The sequence below is a fragment of the Harpia harpyja genome, chromosome W (genome assembly GCF_026419915.1).
Source record: "Harpia harpyja isolate bHarHar1 chromosome W, bHarHar1 primary haplotype, whole genome shotgun sequence".
Lineage (NCBI taxonomy): Eukaryota > Metazoa > Chordata > Aves > Accipitriformes > Accipitridae > Harpia > Harpia harpyja.
Genome location: NC_068968.1, coordinates 32,656,797 through 32,679,301, shown reverse-complemented (window position 1 = coordinate 32,679,301; position 22,505 = coordinate 32,656,797). Strand labels below are relative to the sequence as shown.

General features: G+C 39.6%; 1 protein-coding gene across 8 annotated transcripts in view; it reads right to left on the bottom strand.

The window, feature by feature from the left end:
- The window catches only part of LOC128136192 (ras GTPase-activating protein 1), a 143,774-nt gene that overhangs the window by 56,870 nt on the left and 64,399 nt on the right, over positions 1–22,505 (bottom strand). For all 8 annotated transcript variants that reach the window (XR_008233283.1, XM_052775376.1, XM_052775373.1 and 5 more), the window contains 5 exons: positions 15,813–15,930; positions 14,740–14,771; positions 12,245–12,297; positions 11,363–11,513; positions 666–744 (listed from right to left, as the gene is read on the bottom strand). Coding sequence is in view for 7 of the 8 variants with exons in the window: in XM_052775376.1 (XP_052631336.1) it covers positions 666–744; positions 11,363–11,513; positions 12,245–12,297; positions 14,740–14,771; positions 15,813–15,930 (433 nt within the window). In the remaining variant the exon portion in view is untranslated. The remainder of the gene's footprint in view (positions 1–665; positions 745–11,362; positions 11,514–12,244; positions 12,298–14,739; positions 14,772–15,812; positions 15,931–22,505) is intronic.

Sequence of the window (22,505 nt, the reverse complement as noted above, 5' to 3'; positions counted from 1 at the left end):
CCTTGTACTAAATAAAATAGATCTAACAAAGGGTTAACTATTTAGGTTAGAAATTAAAACCAAATTTCTATCCATCAAAACAGGAAAGTTTGAGAATAGATAGGGAACAAAGTATACAAATATACTTTAGAACTAGCTAGAACTTTATGAAAAACTAGACAATGATGTGGTTTGTTTATTATCGGTGGTCTCTTAGGATGAATTTATGCTACGGGGCAACAATGTTCCAGAACACACCCTGTAATCCCAGCCCCCTGATCATCTCTGAAGGTTTTCTGTGCATATGGGTTTTCTCTGGGGGAAGAAAGATGCCAGACACAGAAGAATGGAGGGCAGCCTAGTTCCCCCCCCACCCCCAACATGGTATTAAGGCACAGCATTGGTTCAATCAGGGACCAGAGCTGGGGGCACAAGACAGAGCATTTACACCCCAGAGCACAAACAAAGCTTACCATATCTTCTGTTTACTACAAGCCAACCTTACATAAGTGAATGTTTATGAGGATAAAATAAAAGAAACATACAAGCTCAAAACAAAAATTCAGGAGGGGATGATGCTGTTTAACTATCATGGATACCTCTGCTGTAATTCAGTTCCTATATTATTAATATTTGAGGATTAAGACAATATCTTCAATAACAAGTGCTCAGAGATGAAGTTTTACCTGCATTGGAACAGGATCTTTAAGGTAATATCCTTCAACAATCTGTTCTTTTCTATAATGTTCAATGATCTCAGCAATACTGTTCAAATAAGAAAAATAAGATTTAAAATGTTAAACCAGTTAGTTTTTCCTCTGTATGAGAATTTGCTTTTCCAATCACACTATGTTTCCTCACAAATTTATAACAAAAATCAAGTGTTAAACATCAACCTCGTTTGCAGCAATAACAATTTACTAATATATTGGAAGTCAAGAAAATTCACAGAACAGTACTCATAATGTATTAATTCTAAAGTCCACAGAACATTTTCAATCAGTTGTTGAAATGCCTATATTGGGTCTGGCTGGGATGGAGTTAACTTTCCCCATAGCAGCCCTCATAGTGCTGTGCTCTGTATTTGTAGCTAGAAAGGTGTTGATAACAAACCTGTTTTGGCTACTGCTGAGCAGTGCTCCCACAGCATCAAGGCTGTCTCTCCAACCCCACTTCTCAAAGGCCAGCAGGCTGGGGGTGGGCAAAAGGTTGGGAGGGGACATAGCCAGGACAGCTGACCCAAACTGACCAAAGGGATATTCCATACCATATGATGTCATGCTCAGCAAGAAAAGCTAAGAGAAAGGAGGAGGGGGGGGGGGCATTCGTTATTAAGGTGTTTGTCTTCCAAAGCAACCACTATGCACACTGAGGCCCTACTTCCCAGGAAGTGGCTGGACATCGCTTGCTGATGGGAAGTAGAGAATAAATCTTTTTGTTTTCCTTTGCTTCCACGTGCAGCCTTTGCTTTTCTTTATTAAGCTGCCTTTATCTTGACCCACGAGTTTTTAATCTTATTTTCTCCTCCTGTCCCACTGTGGAGGGGGAATGAGAGGGTCTTGGTGGGCACCTGGCAGCCAGCCAAGGTCAACCCACCACAATGCCAAATGAGTACACTACCTTTTCCACATTCAAGTAACGCATGTGTATTTCCCAGCTCTCCATCCATGCTGAAAATTGCTATTTTATTTGTAATAATTTTCAAAGTCCTGGAGTAACTAGGGAAGGGGAATGGGAGATACTTCAAACTATGCAAAGCAATTTCTTTCTAGAAAGACAGGAGTGGGAAATAAAAAAGTTTTTTAACATGGATTATGCAGATTATACTTCAAAATCACTGAGCTATCATGTTAAATTAACTACCCAGTCAGTAACACTCCTCTACAGGGAAGCTTGCATTCTAATTACCAGAATCAGGTTTAAATTGTATTTTGAAGGATCAGGACAGAAGTAGTGACAGACACAAGCTAAAATTCAATGAATCTTTGAGTTGCTCTTATTTTTGCAGTTATTGAAAGTTACACTGTAATAAAGAGAAGCAACGTTAACATCAACACGGATAAATCATTCATATGCAAAATATCAACCTGAAAATAAAGAAATATGTAATTAAGTGGAGAACAAAAATATACTTTATGTGTTTTCTCACTTCATATATACTGTTAGCTGTGTGTGCAAATGTAATTAATAAGGCACACATGATAGATCTTTGGCCTATTACAATTGGATAAAATTTTGTCCAAAGGAAAGATATAGGATACTATAAAAATGATCATAAAACCATGTAAATAAAACAATAGAAAGACATCTTTGCTTTTTCTCTATCTTGTTCTTCTAAAGCTAGGAACTAGCGTATGCTTGTTAAGTCAATGAATCTTCCCATGAATGTTTTTATTTTTCAGGTTTGTAAAGTGACTTGAATTTCTCAGTATTACTAAAAATCAAATAAATTTCAACTTTTACTGATATGCAATATGCATATGCTGTTTTCTCCATAAAAATTTAAGCTTTACCATACTGCATAAAATAAACACTCATTGTACTTTGCACATTGAAAAGCTATTGCCAACATCTTGTTGTGATGGCAATCAATAATAAAGCAGCTTTATATAATTTTTTCCTCATTCATCAAATCAAGAATACCTTGACTGTCAATGTCTCCTCTTCTTCCTTGGTTAAAAAAACAGAAGTCATCCCTCAACATAAGAAGTAATTGCCTGATTTCTTCCAATGTTGTAAAATGAGCTGAAGAATAAACTGAGCTGAATTTGAAAACTCATTTTGGAGTTAGAGTATCATACAGACTAGGACTTTATGCCTTGATGGAGTGATTAAGGGTTTTTTTTTTTTCTTTACCCCTCTATCTCCCTCACACAAACTCAACTCAGATGATCACTGTATATTGTCTTACCACTAAAGCAGCCCAAATGACTGAACAAGCCAAACAGTGCAAACAGAAAGATATCACATATCTTCAAATACACTTGAGAATGAATTTGCAAGTGATCCAAGTTATCTAACATGTAAAATGTTGTCCTGGTTTCAGCTGGGATAGAGTTAATTGTCTTCCTAGCACCTGGTATAGTGCTATGTTTTGAGTTAGGTATGAGAAGAATGTTGATAACACACTGATGTTTTCAGTTGTTGCTAAGTAATGTTTAGTCTAAAGTCAAGGATTTTTCAACTTCTGATGCCCAGCCAGCAAGAAGGCTGGAGGGGTACAAGAAGATGGCACAGGACACAGCCAGGGCACCTGACCCAAACTGGCCAACGGGGTATTCCATACCATGTGATGTCACATCTAGTATATAAACTGGGGGGAGTGGGGGTGGGGGGATCGCCACTCAGGGACTAACTGGGCGTCGATCGGTGGGTGGTGAGCAATTGCACTGTGCATCATTTGTATATTCCAGTCCTTTTATTATTACTGTTGTCATTTTATTAGTGTTATTATCATTATTAGTTTCTTCCTTTCTGTTCTATTAAACTGTTCTTATCTCAACCCACGAGGGTTTTTTTTTCCCATTCTCTCCCGCTGGGTGGGGGGGAAGTGAGTGAGCGGCTGTGTGGTGCTTAGTTGCTGGCTGGGGTTAAACCACGACAAATGTAAGGCATGAAATCAGACTGACCGCAAAAAAAAATCAAAGGAACAGGAAAAAAGGGTTTATAACTCTTTTCAGCATCTGACAGCGACAAAATCCTACTTACACAAAATACATCAAGGAAGGTATAAATAAGTATGAATTTAAAAAATGAATGGTTAAACTTGGTTTGATATAGAGAAATAAAGATGATTCTCAATACTACATTACAGTTACTTTAGTAATTGTAAAATGTTTAGCATAGGGCTTACTAGGCTGCCCAGATCCTAGCTACCTGGATAATTTTAAAAGTATCTTGTCATCATGAGCAGTATCATTCTTTTAATACTTAATGGGTGAATTAAGAATTATTCCAACTGCTGACATTTCAAATACTGAAGAATCCAGAAAGCAGAACACTACTCTATACATCATTAAATTATAAAGAAAAAGAATTAACATGTTAAGCCCACATTGTTCAGCCTATCAAAATTATATAGATGAATCTATCAGTTAAAATAAAAAAGGTTTCAACAAGTCCAGTCTTCTTCTAGTCTCAAATTGTCTCATCTCTCAAATTAAAGATAACTTGAAAGCTTGTTCAATATATAACTGTTGGGTCAATGTTTCTTATCTTCTACTTTAACATGGAATTACCAGATATACCATCCTGTGCTGCTGCCCCCCTCCTAAATTTTACAAGTTTTTGGAAAACTCACTCTTAGGAAGGTTAGATTTCTGAAAGAAAACAGAGGGGAGAAAGGGGCATGAGATATGTGGTAGGACAGGTATGCCTATCCTACCACACTTTCTAAAATCAGAAGTAAAGCATTAATAAATACTATTTTACTTTTAAATATTGTTTTATTTCCCAGGTAGTTTGTATATCCAGACATGGGACTGGAAGTTCCACAACCTATATAAGCAATACTACATCTCTGCCTACATTCCAAAAGCAAGCACAGGTAGTGTTTCCCTCAATCCTCCCAGTAATGGGGAGAGGCTTCAGAAGAAACAGGTGAACCCAAGACATCAATACCAGGCTTGAGGACTGGTGCCTCTACCAGAACTTTGGTTTTTATAACCATGGAAGAGTCTTTGAGACACAAGGTATGCTGGGGCCTGACAGGATCCACCTGTCCCAATGGGGGAAAAACTTCTTTGCTCATAAGCTGGCAGGACTGATTGAGAGGGCTTTAAACTAGAATCGATGGGCGAAGGGGATACCAACAGGATTGCAGTAGGTAAGCCAAGGTTGGCATGGCATCACCTGAGGGTGGCAATGCTGGTGGGAACATTTATGCTGCTCCTGGGAGCACGGAGGGCTTAGGAGCACATCTGAAACGCTTGTACACCAACACATGCAGTATGAGAAACAAACAGGATGAACTGGAAGCATTGGTCAGCTCCCAGAGCTATGATGTCATTGGTATTAGTGAGACTTGGTAGAATGAGTCCCATGACTGGAGTGCTGGGATGGAGGGCTACAGGCTGTTCAGAAGGGATAGGCAGGGCAGGCAAGGTGGAGGTGTCACTGTATGTAAGGGAGAGGTATGACTGTACAGCCCTTACAGTTAGCGATGATGTGGTTGAGAGCCTCTGAGTGAGGATTAGGGGGATGGAAAACAAAGCAGATGTCGTAGTGGGTGTCTACTATCAATCACCCAGCCAGGGTGTAAGCACTCATGAGTTATTCTACAGGCAATTAGCAGAAATTTCTGGATTGGTAGCCCTTGTCCTTATGGGAAATTTCAACTTCCCAGGCATCAACTGGGAATATCATACTGCTGTGACAAGCAGGTCTGGGAAATTCTTGAAGTTTGTGGAAGATAACTTCTTGTCACAAGTACTCAGTGAGCCAACTAGGAAGGATGCCCTCCTAGACTTGTTGTTTGTGAATAGAGAAGGACTAATGAGGGATGTGATGGTAGGTGGCTGTCTTGGCCACAGTGATCATGAAATGGTCGAGTTAACATTTTCGGTGTAATGGGAAAAAAGGTCAGCAGAGTTGCTACCCTGGATTTCAGGAGAGCAAACTTTAAGCTACTCAGGGAGATAGTTAGCAGTGTCCCCTGGGAATCTTCTTTTGAGGGCTTAGGGTTCCATGAGTGCTGGTCAGTTTTTAAGAACCACCTTTTAGAAACACAGCAGCAGGCAATCCCATTGTGTCGCAAGTCAGGCAAGTGGGGCAGAAGACCAGCTTGTCTGAACAGGGAACCCCTCTTGGAACTCAGGAGGAAAAAGAAATTGTATGATATCTGGAAGTGAGGTCAGGCTTTGCAGGAAGATTACAGAGCCCTGGTTTGCATATGCAGGGAGAAGATGTGAAAGGCCAAAGCTCAATTAGAGTTGAAACTGGCCAGTGTTGTGTCAGACAACAAGAAAGGCTTTTTTTAAGTATGTTAATAGCAAGAGGAGGTCTAAAGAAAACATTAGACTGATACTTGTTGAGGATGGTCACCTGACTAATAGGGATGAAGAAAAAGCAGAGGCATTCAATGCTTTTTTTTGCCTCAGTCTTTAATAATACTGATAGACCTTGGGCTGCCCGGTCCCCTGAATTGGCAGACCATGGCTGCGGGAGCAGTGACTTTCCATTTGTGGACACTGAAATTGTAAGGGACCAGGTGTATCAGCTGAATGTTCACAAGTCCATGGGGCCTGATGGGATTCATCCCAGAGTACTGAAGGAGGTAGCAGATGTTACAGCAGGACCCCTCTCCATCATCTACCAAAGGTCTGGAGAGTCTGGGGAGGTCCCCACTGACTGGAAGCTAGCCAATGATATTCCAATTTATAAAAAGGGCATGATGGAAGACCCAGGGAACTACAGACCTGTTAGTCTAACCTCAGTTCCTGGAAAAATTATGGGGAAGTTCACACTGGATGCTATTGAAAGGCATTTAAAGGACAATGCAATCATCAGGCACAGTCAACATGGGTTCACAAAGGGAAAGTCCTGTTTAACTGATTTGATATCCTTCTATGACAGGGTCACCCGCCTGGTGGATGAACGGAAGGTGGTAGATGTATTTTTTCTGGATTTTAGTAAGGCTTTTGATACTGTTCCTCACAGCATCCTTCTGGACAAGTTGTCCAACTGTGAGATGAGCAGGTACACGGTGCGCTGAGTGAAGAACTGGCTGAAGGGCAGGGCTCAAAGGGTTGTAGTGAATGGGGTTACAACTGGCTGGCAACCAGTCACCAGTGATGTTCCTCAGGGTTCAATTCTAGAGCCTGTTCAACATTTTTGTCAATAATCTGGATGCAGGAGCTGAATGCACCATTAGCAAGTTTGTTGAGGATACTAAACTGGGAGGTGCTGTTGACTCTCTTGAGGGACAAGAGGCCTTGCAGAGGGATCTAGATAGATTGGAGCATTGGACAATCATCAATGGCATGAAATTTAACAAGACCAAATACTGGATTCTGCACCTGGGATGGAGTAACGCTGGACACAAGCATAAATTGGGAGAGGAGTGGCTGGAGAGCAGCCCTGCAGAAAGGGATCTGGGGGTGCTGGTCAACAGCAGGCTCAACATGAGTCAGCAGCGTGTCCTGGCAGCCAAGAGGGCAAACCACATTCTGGGGTGCATTAAACACAGCATAACCAGCTGGTAAAAAGAGGTGATTATCCCTCTGTATTTAGCGTTGGTGCAGCCTCACCTTGACTATTGTGTGCAGTTCTAGGCCCCACAATTTAAGAAAGATGTTCAGGTTCTTGAATCCGTCCAGAGGAGGGCAACAAAGCTGGTGAAAGGGCTGGAAGGCACGTCCTATGAGAAGCAGCTAAGGACTTTGGGTTTGTCTAGTTTGGAGAGAAGGAGGCTGAGGGGCGACCTCATTGCTCTCTACAGCTTCCTGAGGAGGGGAAGTGGAGAGGGAGGTGCTGATCTCTTCTCCCTGGTATCCAGTGACAGGACACATGGGAATGGTTCAAAGCCACGCCAGGGGAGGTTCAGACTTGACATTAGGAAGCATTTCTTTACCGAGAGGGTGGTCAAACACTGGAATAGTCTTCCTAGAGAGGTGGACAATGCCCTTAGTAATATGCTTTAACTTTTGGTCAGCCTGGGACATGATGATCATTGTAGGTCCCTTCCAACTGGAACTATTCCAAACACACACACACCCCTGCCCCCCCCTCAAAAAAAACCAACACAAAAACCCCTGCCACACGCACAAAAGACCACCACACCCCACCACCACCAAACCACAAAAAACCCACATCGAACAAAAAAAAACCCCAACCTGTAAAACATGGAAGTTATTCACAGAATAGTTGAGGTTGGAAGAGACCTCCAAGATCATCTAGTTTAAGTCCCCATCTCAAAGGAGGGTTAACAAGAATAGATTGCTTAGGACCTTGTTCAGTCATGTTTTGAGTATGTCTAAGGACGGAGACTCCACAACCTCTTTGGGCACCCTCTTCCAGTGTTCTATCACACTCACGGGGGGGGGGGGGGGGAAGTAGTTTGTGTTCAGATGGAATTGTCTGTATTTCAATTTGTGCCCACTGCCTCTTCTGTTGTCACTGGCCACCACTAAAAAGAGTCTGTCTCTCTCTTGTTTGCTCCCTCCCATCAGGTATTTATACACAGTGATAAGATTTCCTGCCCCCAGCCTTCTCTTCTCAAAGCTGAACAGTCCCAGCTCTTTCCACCTGTCCTCATATGACAGATACTCTAATCCCTTCATCATCTTCATGGCCCTTTGCTAGAAGCCTACAACACCTGGACTCAGTATTCCCAGTCTCCCATCCAAGTACTAACTGGGCCCAATGCCGCTTAGCTTCTGAGATGAGATGAAATAGAGCATGTTCAGGATGGTGTGGCCACACGCTAGTAAGCATGTATTTTCTGTTTGAGATTTCACAATATGCAGTTAGTAAAATCGCCCCCCCCCCCCCGAACGGACTTTGCCAATTTTTACATGAAAAAGTAGATATTACTCCAGTAGTCACCTGTCTATCTTATCCATGGAATAAACAGAAAGATCAAGAAAGTTACATGCTTTACTGAAGTCCATGGGAAAATACTATTTCATTATATAGTCAAAATAATCCACTCAATATGTATTTAACATTTCCTATATATTAGGACCTTCAAATAGACAACTAGAAGACAAGACTACAGATTGGCTGTTTTGTAGAGATGATATAAGAAATAATGAAAGCAGACTTCCATATGAGAGAGTGTAAATACAGTCTGTTAGTTATACTCATCAATATAAGTTTTGAGCAATTTATATACAGAATGGTGGGAGAATATGCAAAGGAAAAAGGTTAGTGGAAAAAGTAGTCTTCCTATGCATCACAGAACACTAGATTCCCGAGATGTACCCAGGAATTTTTCCCCATGATCACCCAGAATAATTTTGGCTTGTTTTTGGAACATAGGCAGAGACATAGCATTGCTTACATAGGTTGCGGACCTTCCAGTCCCATGTGTGGATATTCAAATTACCTGGGAAATAAAACAATAGTCAACTTTTGAGTTGGTTTCCTTACTATTTTTCAGGCTCTTACTTTTGTATGGAAAATCTTGGTTTATAATTTATGTGACTATAACTGTAATCAATACTCTGCAAACAAAGAATAGATTTGCTTTATTTTATCAATTTTTTTAATCCCACTTACAATCACTAAAACTGCAAGAGAAGAATATTAAGAGAAACAACACTACTACCAAGGATGATTTTTATAAAATTCCAGTCTAATACTAGTATCAGATTTAAAGCAGATACCTTCAGAGCATTTAAAGAAATAGCTTACTATAAAAAAGATCAATGAAAATTATTTAACAGATGCATTTAAACAAGCAGCACTTCTTCAACCTCTAGTTTTTCACTTTGAAGACAAACTACATTTTTACATAAGTTATAAAAGAAGAAAAACAGATTTTCTCTCTGCCTCAAGAAATGCTCATAAATCATTTCATTATCTTGCATAAATTCATACTTCCTATGTTTCTGTTCTGGATTCAGTGCCACTGGATTCAATGCTTTTCAGCCACTTCTGATTGTTCCATACAACAATCCACATTAGTCTTCATATATTTAAAGACTTCCTTCTTCCAGTGTCCATAACAAATAAAACAGTACAAATATTAAAAAGCCCACAGAAAGTTATTCCTTTTTTCCTATTTCTTATTTATTGCCCTCTGCAGTAGATCTTATGGTAAATAATTTGGGGCAGTTGCCACCTTCATTTTGCATCATTGTCTTGCATTACATACCGTTTGAACTTGCAAGAAGTTTATCAACTTTCAGTAAATACTAACTTGGACAGAATTTGAGCCTAGGAGTATATCAGTAATTCCCCAAAACATTCAACAAAAACTAGAAGTCTTTCAAAGCCAAGCAGTTCTCTTTCACTGAGGAGGATCTTTGCAACCTAGGTACCAAAATATTCAAAAACCCCTCTAAAACCATATTATCATAATTTAGTGATACTTAATCTTTTAATCTTGTTTTCCATCCCATGTCAAGGAAAGAATCTTCTCTAGGTAAATGTATTTTATATATACACTTCAAGTGAATCCAGCAGCAGGAAATTAATTTCCTAAAGTAATAACTTATTGCAGTAAGCTTCTGGAGCTATACTATCTAATGTTGCAAAGCCATTGAGACTAATAAGACTTCCACTAATTTGCTAATTAGTTTGACATCACCTAGGGTGTGGGCTTTTAGCCTATCATCCTCCTAATAAGCCATGTAACTAGAGAATGGGCAAAAGAGGATTTACCTTCATCAAAGGCTGACACTGCAGCTAGCTTGATTTTCAATGAGGATGTCTGGAGGCCAGACTGATTAATGTAGAAGGTACTCAAGCAGCCTGTGTGTGGGATATACATAGGTTAATAAGGTTCCAATTGCTTACTCTCAAACCATTGTCCATTTGAAATCATATGAAGAAGTCCACTGAACTTCTTGGTTAAGAGACCTCAACGTTTTCTCAGACACACCAGCTGCTGGATCTCTATCCACTCAGAAGCCAAACTGGAAGTGAGAGAAATTCTCTATTGGGATGAAGAGTACCCTGGTTCTAGATAAACAAGTCTGGAAAATTTCTGATTATGTGATAGGCAATGGCCTCAATTAAAAGAAAAAGGTGAGTTTTCACTACTGAGAAGTCTTGATAATCTTATTCATAGAGTTGTCACAGATTCAAGGATGGAGCTGTATTGATAGCTTCTTCCACGAAAGGGGAAACTTATCTCTCGTCATTTCTTTTTGTACATACTAACATATTTTTATACCCATGGCAAAACAAACCCATCCCAAGTTTCATCACTCTAAATGAAGTGATCTGCACTTCTGACCAAAGTATCATTCACATGTTTTAAGGTGTTTAATTTAATGACTTTTTTCAACAATGAAGATAATTTCTCCCTTTCTTGTCAATACCCATTTCTATTATTTATACTTTAAAATCCCTACTGAATGTCTCCAATAAAACTAACATTTTAATTTTCCCCTTTCATATACACAAAACTCCCTATTATAAATAGTAGCTTCCAAGACAACACAGCATTCTCCTAATTACATGTCATAATCCAATTTATAGGGTGAAGAAAATCATTTACAGGAGAAAAATACTTCAAAAGAAACAAGTTACACTTAAGCTTTTGAAGGCTTTTAGAACGTGCTTAGTTACAACTAACTACTAAGCAAGTTAGTTAAAACTCTTAGTATATTCTTAAGAAATACCGAAATCTTGTGATCATATCAGTAAGTTATCAGCAATACGTTATACAAATTCATTACAGAAGTATAAAATACACACAACTATTAAAACTTACCTATTATAATATCTGCCTCCCATCATAAACTGATTGCTTGATGTTGGACATATTTTAAAACGCTGAATATTTTCACTGGTCCGAAAATAAAGTGAATAATCACCAGGTGTATTATCTGAAGGCCTCACAAGAAAACTGCACACCTGACCAACTGAAAAGATATCATAATACAGTATTATTCACTGTTACTTATCTTAGTGTCATGAACTCTTATCAAAGCTCTTTCTGTACAAATTAGCAAGAATTGCACACTTAAAGGAGAAAGTCTGATGTAAGTTCCAACAACAATCCCCGTTCTTTACCCAAATGGAATGAAGTAGTACTAAACTGCCAAAGTTAATGCAAAATCATTTGGCTGTAGCTGACAACCTATCCCCACTTTTGCCACCTCTTTACAAGAACATATGGTGTGTGTGTGGGAGGTTTGACAATGTTTTCAAAGAAACCTAAAGAATTTTGTTCTCATATTTAAGGTATGTTATTTGACGGTATGAGTCAGAAATCTTGATGCTTTCATTTTAAAAATTATTTCCTCTATGAGGAGACTAAAAAGAGTTTATAATACATTCTCCCGTAAGTACATAACAGTATTTTCTCCTCAGCATTTTGATGAAGCCCAAGATATTTTTTTATTTATATATATTACAAAAATTTTAAAAAATTAACTATTTCAATTAGAATTATGAAACTAACTGTACTTGAGAACATAAAAAAAAATACTCAATGCTCAGCCATGAGGTTTTTTCCCCCCATATAGTAGCAACCACAAGTCTGATGCTCATATGTTCATACAGAAAAAACAGGTTTTGCTGCAGTCTGTTATAAACAGGATTACTTTGTGTCATTCTACTACCACTGTATTTCCATCTGAAATACAAGTACCTGTCATCAGCAAATTGTAAGCCTCTTGTTTGGAGATCTTCCCATGGAACCATCTTAAAGATGAAGAGAAAAATTAGAAAGCAAGACTATCAGCTCTCTTTTTTAGTTGTTGTGACATCTAAGGCTCTGATACCTATGAATTAATCTTTATTTAAAAAATCTAGTACATATAGATTATATAAGCAACCGTTATGTTACTCAGCGATTCTGTTTTTCTACCAATGGAATGAAAAATAAATATCTACAGCTATATTAACAAACTCATTTCAATACAAGTGTCCAACACGAAGTAGATGTTCAAATCCAAGTGTGTTTAGAGATGAAAAGGCATTGTTTAAATGCTAGATAATTTGACAGGCATGAGTCAGTCTGAGTCAGTCTCAGAAAGCAATTTATTTGAAACATGAAATGCAAAGCGCAAAGAGATTAATGAAAGTTAAATACTGTACAGAATAACTAAAATTGAATTTTGCTAGAAGCTGAGGAAATAAAACCTAGCTTTGTTAGACTACTGAGTATGAATTGCTTTAATCTCACACCTTGCATCTTCCACAGAGTCCTGCGTCAGAGCATCATCCTAAAAATATACAGCAATCTGTCCAGTCTCAACCTAATACCTATGATTATAGGAAACAGCTTGAGATTGATGGCTATTCAGTTTACACGTGGCACACCACATGCTACATCTTAAGAGCTCATCCTGTCCTTTAAAGGAAAGCTAGAAATATGGCCTTTCTTTGCAGAATGCGTGTGTGCACGCACGTGTGTTTAAGTATGTAAAAGAAAGCCTCTTTTACACATCAAAAAAGAGCTCTACTTCTAACTTGCTTTCTATATTACCTTTACAGGACAATCTCTGGCTATTGGAATATTTGCAGAAATCCCTGCCTCCCCTGGAATCCTCCGAGCAGCATTAGTAACTGGACTGACACTGTCAAGCTCTAATAATCTGCTACGAACTACTTTGTTAAAAAAAAAAAAAAAAAAAAAAGTTCCTGTATTTGAAGGCATCCCTACTACTGTTATACTGCTATGCCAAACTGACTAGCAGAACATTGGGGACCAGTAAACTGAAGCCACACACCAATGATTTTCTTTCCCCTATTGAAAAACAAACAAACAAACAAAAAAAACCTGTCCCAGTTTCAGCTGGGATAGAGTTAATTTTCTTTCTAGTAGCTGGTAAGCTGGTATAGTGTTAAGTTTTGGATTTAGTATGAGAAGAATGTTGATAACACACTGATGGTTTCAGTTGTTGCTAAGTAGTGTTTAAACTAAGTCAAGGGTTTTTCAGCTTCTCATGCCCAGCCAGCAAGAAGGCTGGAGGGGCACAAGAAGTTAGGAGGGGACACAGCCAGGGCAGCTGACCCAAACCGGCCAAAGGAATATTCCATACCATGTGACGTCATGTCTAGTATATAAACTGGGGGGAGTTGGCCTGGGAGGGATCGCTGCTCGGGAACTAACTGGGCATCAGTTGGCAAGTGGTGAGCAATTGCATTGTGCATCACTTGTTTTGTATATTCCAATCCTTTTATTATTATTATTGTCATTTAATTATTGTTATTATTATAATTATTAGTTTCTTCCTTTCTGTTCTATTAAACTGTTCTTATCTCAACCCAGGAGTTTTACTTTTCTTCCTGATTCTCTCCCCCATCCCACTGGGTGGGGGGAAGTGAGTGAGCAGCTGCGTGGTGCTTAGTTGCTGGCTGGGGTTAAACCATGACAGAAACAAACCCCCCCAAAAAACCCAACCAAGAAATGCCTTCTGCAATCATCAGTCCTTTGGAGACTGCAAACTGGGCGATAAATACAGGAAGCAGCAGCAAGCAACTGGAGGACAGATGAAGTTATCCAGCTACTAGAAATTTTCTGTAACTTTCATTTGCTACTCATCTTTACTACTGAAAATAATAAAACAATCAACAGTTTCCCATAATATCAATTCATTGTTCACTGTAAATTGTATTAGGTTTGGTTTGGTTTTTTTAAAGTATTTAACAAGTTGGAATTCACTGCAAACATTATTCTATAGTCTCCTGGTTTTCGCTTTAAGTGTTAGCACATGAGGCTAATATATAGAAAGTGTTACTATTACACTATCATTCCTCTAATGATACTTTGTTCCCTCTCCTGCATTTAGAGTTGAGCAGACCTGATAAAAAGGTTACCTTTAAGGCAAACTGTATGTGTATAAAAAAACCCCCACAAATCAGAAAACACCACACCCTCCATTGTACATATTCTGGGTAAAGTGATCACACAGAGACTCATCCAAGATTTTATCACTGCAAAACCCATTAACATTATGCATAACTAATACAAGACTTCATGTCAATTACCTATGCATCTTCAACAGCTAGTATAGAAGAAAAGTCTTAACATCAAAAAACAAGTACACACAGCTTTGGTTCACCTTCCCAATCTCATAGCTAAAGTTTACAAACAGTTATTTTATAATTTGCTTTTAATAACAAAACAAAAATCCTTACATTTTGCCTTCATGTGGATCTTCTTCTCTTCCCTAATAGGAGAATTAACATATTAAGTGCATGACAACAGTATGCTTGAGTTTAGAAAAGTAAACTTCAGAGGTTAAGACCTCCTGTAAAAATAAACAGCGCTAAAAAGTCCAAGACATTTTTGAACTAGATGGCTTATTGCATAGTTCATGTAAAGACATTTTCAACTTCATTCACTATGTGGAAATTCAGCCATAACACATTATTTCAAAAGATTGTTTCTGTCACTCTTCAAGTCCTTCTTTATATGTAGTAACTTAAATCTCAACTTTCCTGAACTTCAACCACTAATGCAGAAATCTACAGTTAGATACTCTAACACTGCCATTTCAATTTAGCCATTCACATCCTGATATAGATGTGAGAAACAGGTGAAGCAAACACTACTAATAGCAAAATATATATGCTGCAAAGTAAACATCATCAGGACTCCAAAGCAATGGTGAACTTCTTTTAAAAAAAGCATGTGGGAGGGTGGGGTGGATGTTTTTATCCATTAAATCATCTCTTCTCCTGCAGTAATTCAATTATCTTTAGGTCACCTGTTTAGCTTCCTGACTTAGCATAAGCACTTCTAGGTATAATTAACTCATCAATATACTTTTTAACCCACGCTTGGCCCTTAAAAAAAAAAACAACATACTGCAGTGCAAAATTTCAGTCTATGTATTTATGAATGTTTCATAGCAAACAAAAAAAATAAAAAAGAATGCAAATGAATGACTAGCAAATTCTTTATCAGGACTGGTGAGTTTAGGGAACTGCCTAATAAGTTCACAGTATCATTCATTTGCACATGAACTTGTTTGGATAACATGTGAATAAGTACTTTGTTTGGATATTGAATCAGACTTAAAGGTTTGTTATACTATTTAAAAACTGGCAGATTCAATTACTGCAAGAAGGTTTAGAAAAGCACATAAAGTCAGGCAGTTAAATGCCACTAGTTTGGGTTTATTTCAATGTTAACTTACACACAAATAATAATAAAAAAAAAAATCAAATCTCAGTTCTGTAACAGATTTGAATATAAAATTACTTACCACTTCTTCTACCAGGTCTTCTACAATAAGACCTTGTTCATCTGTCCGTAGGTTTGTAACCCACATCCAGCCATCTTCCAATTCATTATGGACAATAAACATATCTCCTTTAAGGAAACTGAAGAGTGTTACAGTAAGATTCATGTTAGAAGTACAATCATAATACAAAGTTTAATGAACACAATGAATTCTTGAGCATAGTTTCAGCAAAACGTTTGAGGAAATCATGAACGATACATTTATTGGTATCCCAAGCACACCATGTGCATTTTTCACACAGTTTAAGTAGCTATGATAGATGAATATTTATCCTTCTTTGATTTACATTTAGAATATAAAAGATACTTTAAGGTGTGCTAAGGATACATAAAACAAAAAACACCACAACAACATTAAAAGATAGTAGCATTCTTCTTTTATCAAGAGGGATCAAATACTAAACACAAGTAAAAACAATCAAAGATTCCCTTAATAGTCTAAGAAAATAATACTTTTATCAAAACCTAATTTTGTATAATAAAGCCTGCAGAATATCTACTCTTTAGGCCTTTTCATATGAAGATAAGTGCTAAAAAGAAGATATAGAATAGTTCCTCGAAAAGACATGCAGTTAGCTACAACAAGAGCATAAATGCAATGCATTAAAATGTCCATGGGAGTTTCATTACTGGAAGGTTAGTATAAGTTATTCCTTAAATGTAATCCCAAACTCAGGTGTACTGGTTTTGGCTGGGATAGAGTTAATTTTCTTCATAGTAGCTTGTATGGGGCTATGTTTTGGAATTGTGCTGAAAATAATGTTGATAACACACTGATGTTTTAGTTATTGCTGAACAGTGCTCACAGAGCATCAAGGCCTTTTCTGCTCCTCACACTGCCTAGCCAGCAAGTAGGCTGGGGGTGCACAAGAAGTTGGGAGGGGACACAGCTGGGACAGCTGACCCCAACTGGCCAAAGGGATATTCCATACCATATGACATTGTGCTCAGCAATAAAACTGGGGGTGGAGGGTGCTCAGGGACTGGCTGGGCATCAGTTGGTTGGTGGTGAGCAATTGTTTTCATTTGCATCACTTGGGTCTTTCTTGGGTTTTATTTTCCTCTTTGTTGGTTGGCATTGGTTTTTTTCCCTTACAATTTTTTTTTTTAAATTTCTTTCTAATTCTTAAACTGTCTTTATCTCAACCCACGAGTTTCTTTCCCATTTTTACCCTTCCAATTCTTCCCCCATCCCACCAGGGGCAGAGTAAGCAAGTGGCTCTGTGGTGCTTAGCTGGCAGTTGGGGTTAAACCACAACAGTCCTTTTTGGCACCCAACGTGGGGCTCGAAGGGTTTGAGATAATAACAGATTTGACCAGAGCACATTAGAAGGAATTTATAATTATTCTATCTGTTAACAATTGCTGGTCACAATATTGATTCATCTGTTCTCAACATTAGTTTATCTGATCTGTGCCATGCTCTCTTTTTTGCTGTACGTGTTAAAGATTGGTGTTGGCTTTTGCAGTTTGCTGTACTCTGTAGCACTTAGTGGTGTTTTGCCTGGGAGATTTATTATTAAAACACTGGCCTTGAGCTTAATCTGCTATTTGGGCTCTGTACTGATGCCATTACTGTACTTTGGGAACCATCTCATGGAGACAATTAACAATTACACTTCCTCCGAGAGGTTTTTTTGTGGAGGAAATACAAAATGGCACCTTCACCACCTTCTTCCATGATGTTTTCTCCCTTGTTACAACAACTCTTCAGTATCTTGAACATCCTTGGGTAACCAAAATATTCATATTGGTATTTCTTTGGAATATTGTTTCGACTTTTTCCAAAGTTAACCAACTATTTAGGAATATCACCCAGGCCCCACGGCAGTGTGGTTATGGGTGGCACGGCATGCGGGAGAATATGGGCAGGTATCTAGAAAGGTTGTCACCTCCGATGGTCTGGGACTTCACTCCCAGATCCTGATGAAGTGATAGAATGTTTGAAAAAAAGATACCCTGGCTATTCCAAAGAGGCACAACTTATTGCACTGTGCTAGGGCCTGGCCTGCACCTACCAAACACTGCTCAGTACTATTCAGCACTCTCAAGGAGAAGAGAGGGTCTCTGGATCTGAAAACATACCAACAGACACTGACTAAACCAGAGACCCAGCCTTCAACTATATCAGTCACCCCTATAACTAAAAAGAAACAATAGAAGTGGAAGTCAACTCATTTAATAAGGGATGAAGAAGCTTCTCCTAAGAGGGAGCAGGAGAAAGAATCAGAAGAGACAGCATGTTCTGCAGCAGGGCAGTCACAAGAACAGGAGGAGGAAGGGACCGAAATCATAAATGAGACAGAAACCACCCGATCCTTATCCTTAAGTGAGCTGTGAGACATGCGAAAAGATTTTAGCTGTCAACCAGGTGAGCTAATTCTCAGCTGGTTACTCCAATGCTGGGATATTGGGGCCAGTAGTCAGGAATTAGAGGGTAAGGAAGCTCGGCAGCTGGGATCCCTTGCTAGGGATAAGGCCACTGACAAAGGGATTGTAAAAGGGGCAGGAGTCCTCAGTCTTTGGAGGAGGCTCCTGTCAAGTGTGAAGGACAGGTATCCCTTCAAGGAAGATCCTGCAAATTCCCAAAGCAAGTGGACCACCATTGAGAAAGGTATCCAGTATCTGAGGGAATTAGCCATGGTGGAGGTGACCTATAGCAACGTGGATGACAACCAGGCATCCAAAAACCCAGATGAAATCCGGTGCACACGGTCCATGTGGCAAAAGTTTGTACTAAGTGCACTGACATCGTACACCAACACCCTGGCGATAATGAGCTGGAGAGACACGGAAGCACCAACTGTGGATGGATTGGCCAGCCAACTCTGAGAATTCGAAGATAATCTCGCTTCCTCCCTACAGGCCTGCGTCTCGGCTGTGGAGAAACTGTCCCAACAATTGTCCCAGCAATTAAAGGATAGGTCTTCCTCACCCATACCAACCAATGTCTTGGCTATTAAGTCATCCTTTTTGTGTTCAGGGGAGAGCGTTACCAGTGGTGCACACCACGTACCACCCTGTGGTTCTATCTGCATGACCAGGGGGAGGACATGAGGAAGTGGGATGGTGAACCTACCTGGAGACTAGAAGCTCGAGTACAGGAACTGCAAGGAAAAACAACAGCCAAAAAGCATCCATCCAGGAAAAATACCGCTCCAGTGTCTGTTGATGCTTAGTTGCTGGCCGGGGTTAAACCATGACATCAGGTCATATGAAAACCTTTCACTGGAGCACAGGGGGACTTCTCAATTAAGTCAGATGATGCATCAGGGATACAGGCAATACGTATGAGGTACTGAAGCTCATCAACTACTAGTTCAATCCAAAATTAGATAGCAATTTTCTGTGGAATGTCTCTCATTTGAGAGGGTGTGACAGATGCACCCACTCCAAGTGAACAGTACTTTGGTTCAGGCATTACTAACAAGTAGGCCTGACTGAAATCAGCCCTGCTGTGCAAACCTTGAGAATTGTGCTAAGCCATATCTTCTCAGGAACTAAGGAGTCTAGGCCATGTCTTATCAGGAGCTAACAGTACCAGCCTGAGTTGGGACTAGACAAAACTAAAACTGCTACAGCTGCACATACACCAAAAAGGGATTTGACTACAAGTCAGTCACTTTACACTATAAATATCTGTAGCCCCCCCCCGAGCCCATTGAGCTCTCCTGTATGGCAGCAGGCTGCATAGCGGTGATCTCCCCCTTGAGAAGGGATGGCTCTCAAGGTTACTCCTTGAGGTTGAGAGACCCCTTATCTGGCATCTGATATCTATAACAAAGTAAGCGACATTTTACATTAGGCCTAAGAGTATATTGTATGCTAGTAACATTTATATATCCAGCTACAGGTTAATTATTACAAGTGCAGTAAGTAGTAGAGTTTTTGACTGTTGTCTAAATCATCATCTAATTACCATCTAAATGATTTAAATGATTTAAACAATAATTTAAATCATTGTCAAATCATTGTTAAATCAGTTTAATTACCATTCAATTATTGCTTAATTGCCATTTGATTACCATTTGATTTTCATTCAATGATTAATTACCATTTAATCACTGTTTAATCATTAATAAAACCCTTTTAGTTAACCCCACAACAATGACTTCTCTTAATAATTCATCTGCGACAGAGGATAACAGAAAATGCATTAACTTGAGCACAAACCGAACAGCAAGAATAAAAAAGCCTAATGAAAATACTTAGAATTAATTCAGCTACTAATGAACCTAAATCTTAACAATGTACAATAAACAGCAAGGCTATTCTACATATTACAAAGAAGTTCACAGTAAGTTATTGCGTGGAAGACTGGTTGAAATTGCCTAGCCAAACACACAGAACTTTACATTTCAGCTGTATCCTAAAAGGGAGAGAAAAGGTATAATTTCCTGCAATTCTTGTTACCATAGCAGAGTAATGAAATACTTTTTCCTCTTAAGTTGGTAGGTGTAATTAGGCATTTACTGGACTTGATGGATCCTACTATGCATAAGAATAGAAAGAAGCCCTACTTGCAATACACAATTAGGGCATTCTCTCCTGTCTTACCACCTTCTTGTATGCTTAGAAGAAGGTCTTCTCAAAGATGAATATCCTCACAGTGTTTTTTGAAGAGGTCAGAATGGACTGGACATGCAACCTTGGGATAAATTTCCACCCCAATGAGGATATAAAGCTGTAATATACTTTTCTCTATAATCTTAGACTAATAGTCTGTCCTGGTTTCAGCTGGGATAGAGTTAATTTTCTTTCTAGTAGCTGGTATTGTGTTGTGTTTTGGATTTAGTGTGAGAAGAATGTTGATAACACACTGATGGTTTCAGTTGTTGCTAAATAGTGTTTAAACTAAGTCAAGGGTTTTTCAGCTTCTCATGCCCAGCCAGCAAGAAGGCTGGAGGGGCACAAGAAGTTGGGAGGGGACACAGCCAGGGCAGCTGACCCAAACCGGCCAAAGGAATATTCCATACCATGTGACATCATGTCTAGTATATAAACTGGGGGGAGTTGGCCTGGGAGGGATCGCTGCTCGGGAACTAACTGGGCATCAGTTGGCAAGTGGTGAGCAATTGCATTGTGCATCACTTATTTTGTATATTCCAATCCTTTTATTATTATTATTGTCATTTTATTAGTGTTATCATTATCATTATTATTTTCTTCCTTTCTGTTCTATTAAACTGTTCTTATCTCAACCCACAAGTTTTACCTTTTTTTTTTTTCCTGATTCTCTCCCCCATCCCACTGGGTGGGGGGAAGTGGGTGAGCGGCTGCGTGGTGCTTAGTTGCTGACTGGTGTTAAACCATGACACAGTCCTATCAAGAACCTAATTCAACCAGCATGTTCTATCAACTTGTGAAACCAAGACGGTCTCATTTGAAATCACTATAAACCTCTTCAAATCTTCCTTTTTTTTTTTTTTTTAATCTGGAAATAAATTGACATGTCAAGAAAGCAGTATTAATTCCAAGCAACTAGCATATGTTCTTCTATTAGATATAGGACTGTTGGTTTTGCATCCTTTCCACATAACATATATTGTGAAAATGTAAGAGAAGTGAGGAGTAAACACCATCCCATAGATTTTCTTGATAGATTAATATTACAAAGGAAATGAGTAGCAGTACACAGGAAAAAAAAAAGTATGAGAGAGTGTATTGGGTTTACATGGCAAGGTTTTGGTAGTGGGGGGGCTGCAGGGGTGGCTGAGCCAATCGATGATGGTGGTAGCACCTCTGTGATAACATATTTAAGAAGGGGAAAAAAACTGCTGCACAACAGCAGCCAGAAGAGAGATGAGTGAGAATATGTGAGAGAAACAACCCTGCAGCCACCAACATCAGTGAAGAAGGAGGGGGAGGAGGTGCTCCAGGTGCCGGAGCAGAGATTCCCCTGGAGCCCATGGTGAAGACCATGGTGACACAGTTTGTCCCCCTGCAGCCCATGGAGGTCTGCGGTGGAGCAGATATCCACCTGCAGCCTGTGGAGGACCCCACACCAGAGCAGGTGGATGCACCTGAAGGAGGCTGTGACCCCATGGGAAGCCTGTGCTGGAGCAGGTTTTCTGCCAGGACCTGTGGCCCCGTGGAAGGAGGAGCCCACACTGGAACAGGTTTGCTGGCAGGACTTGTGACCCTATGGGGGACCCATACTGGAGCAGTCTGTTCCTGAAGGACTGCACCCAGTAGAAAGGACCACCATTGGAGCAGTTTGTGGAGGACTGTCTCCCATGAGTGGGACCCCACGCTGCAGCAGGGGAAGAGCGTGAGGAGGAAGGAGCGGCAGAGAGAATGTGTGATGAACTGACTGCAACCCCCATTCCCCATCCCCCTGCACTGCTCTGGGGGAGGAGCTAGAGAATTTGAGAGTGAAGTTGAGCCCGGGAAGAAGGGAGGGGTGGGAGGAAGGTGTTTTAAGATTTGGTTTTACTTCTCATTATCCTACTCTGGTGTTAATTGGCAATAAATTAAATTAATTTCCCCAAGCCAAGTCTGTTTTGCCCATGACGGTAATTGCTGAGTGATCTCCCTGTCCTTATCTCGACCTACGAGCCTTTCGTCATATTTTCTCCCCCCGTCCAGTTGAGGAGGGGGAGTGATAGAGCGGTTCGTTGAGCACCTGGTGTCCAGAGAGGCAATTCAATAACTT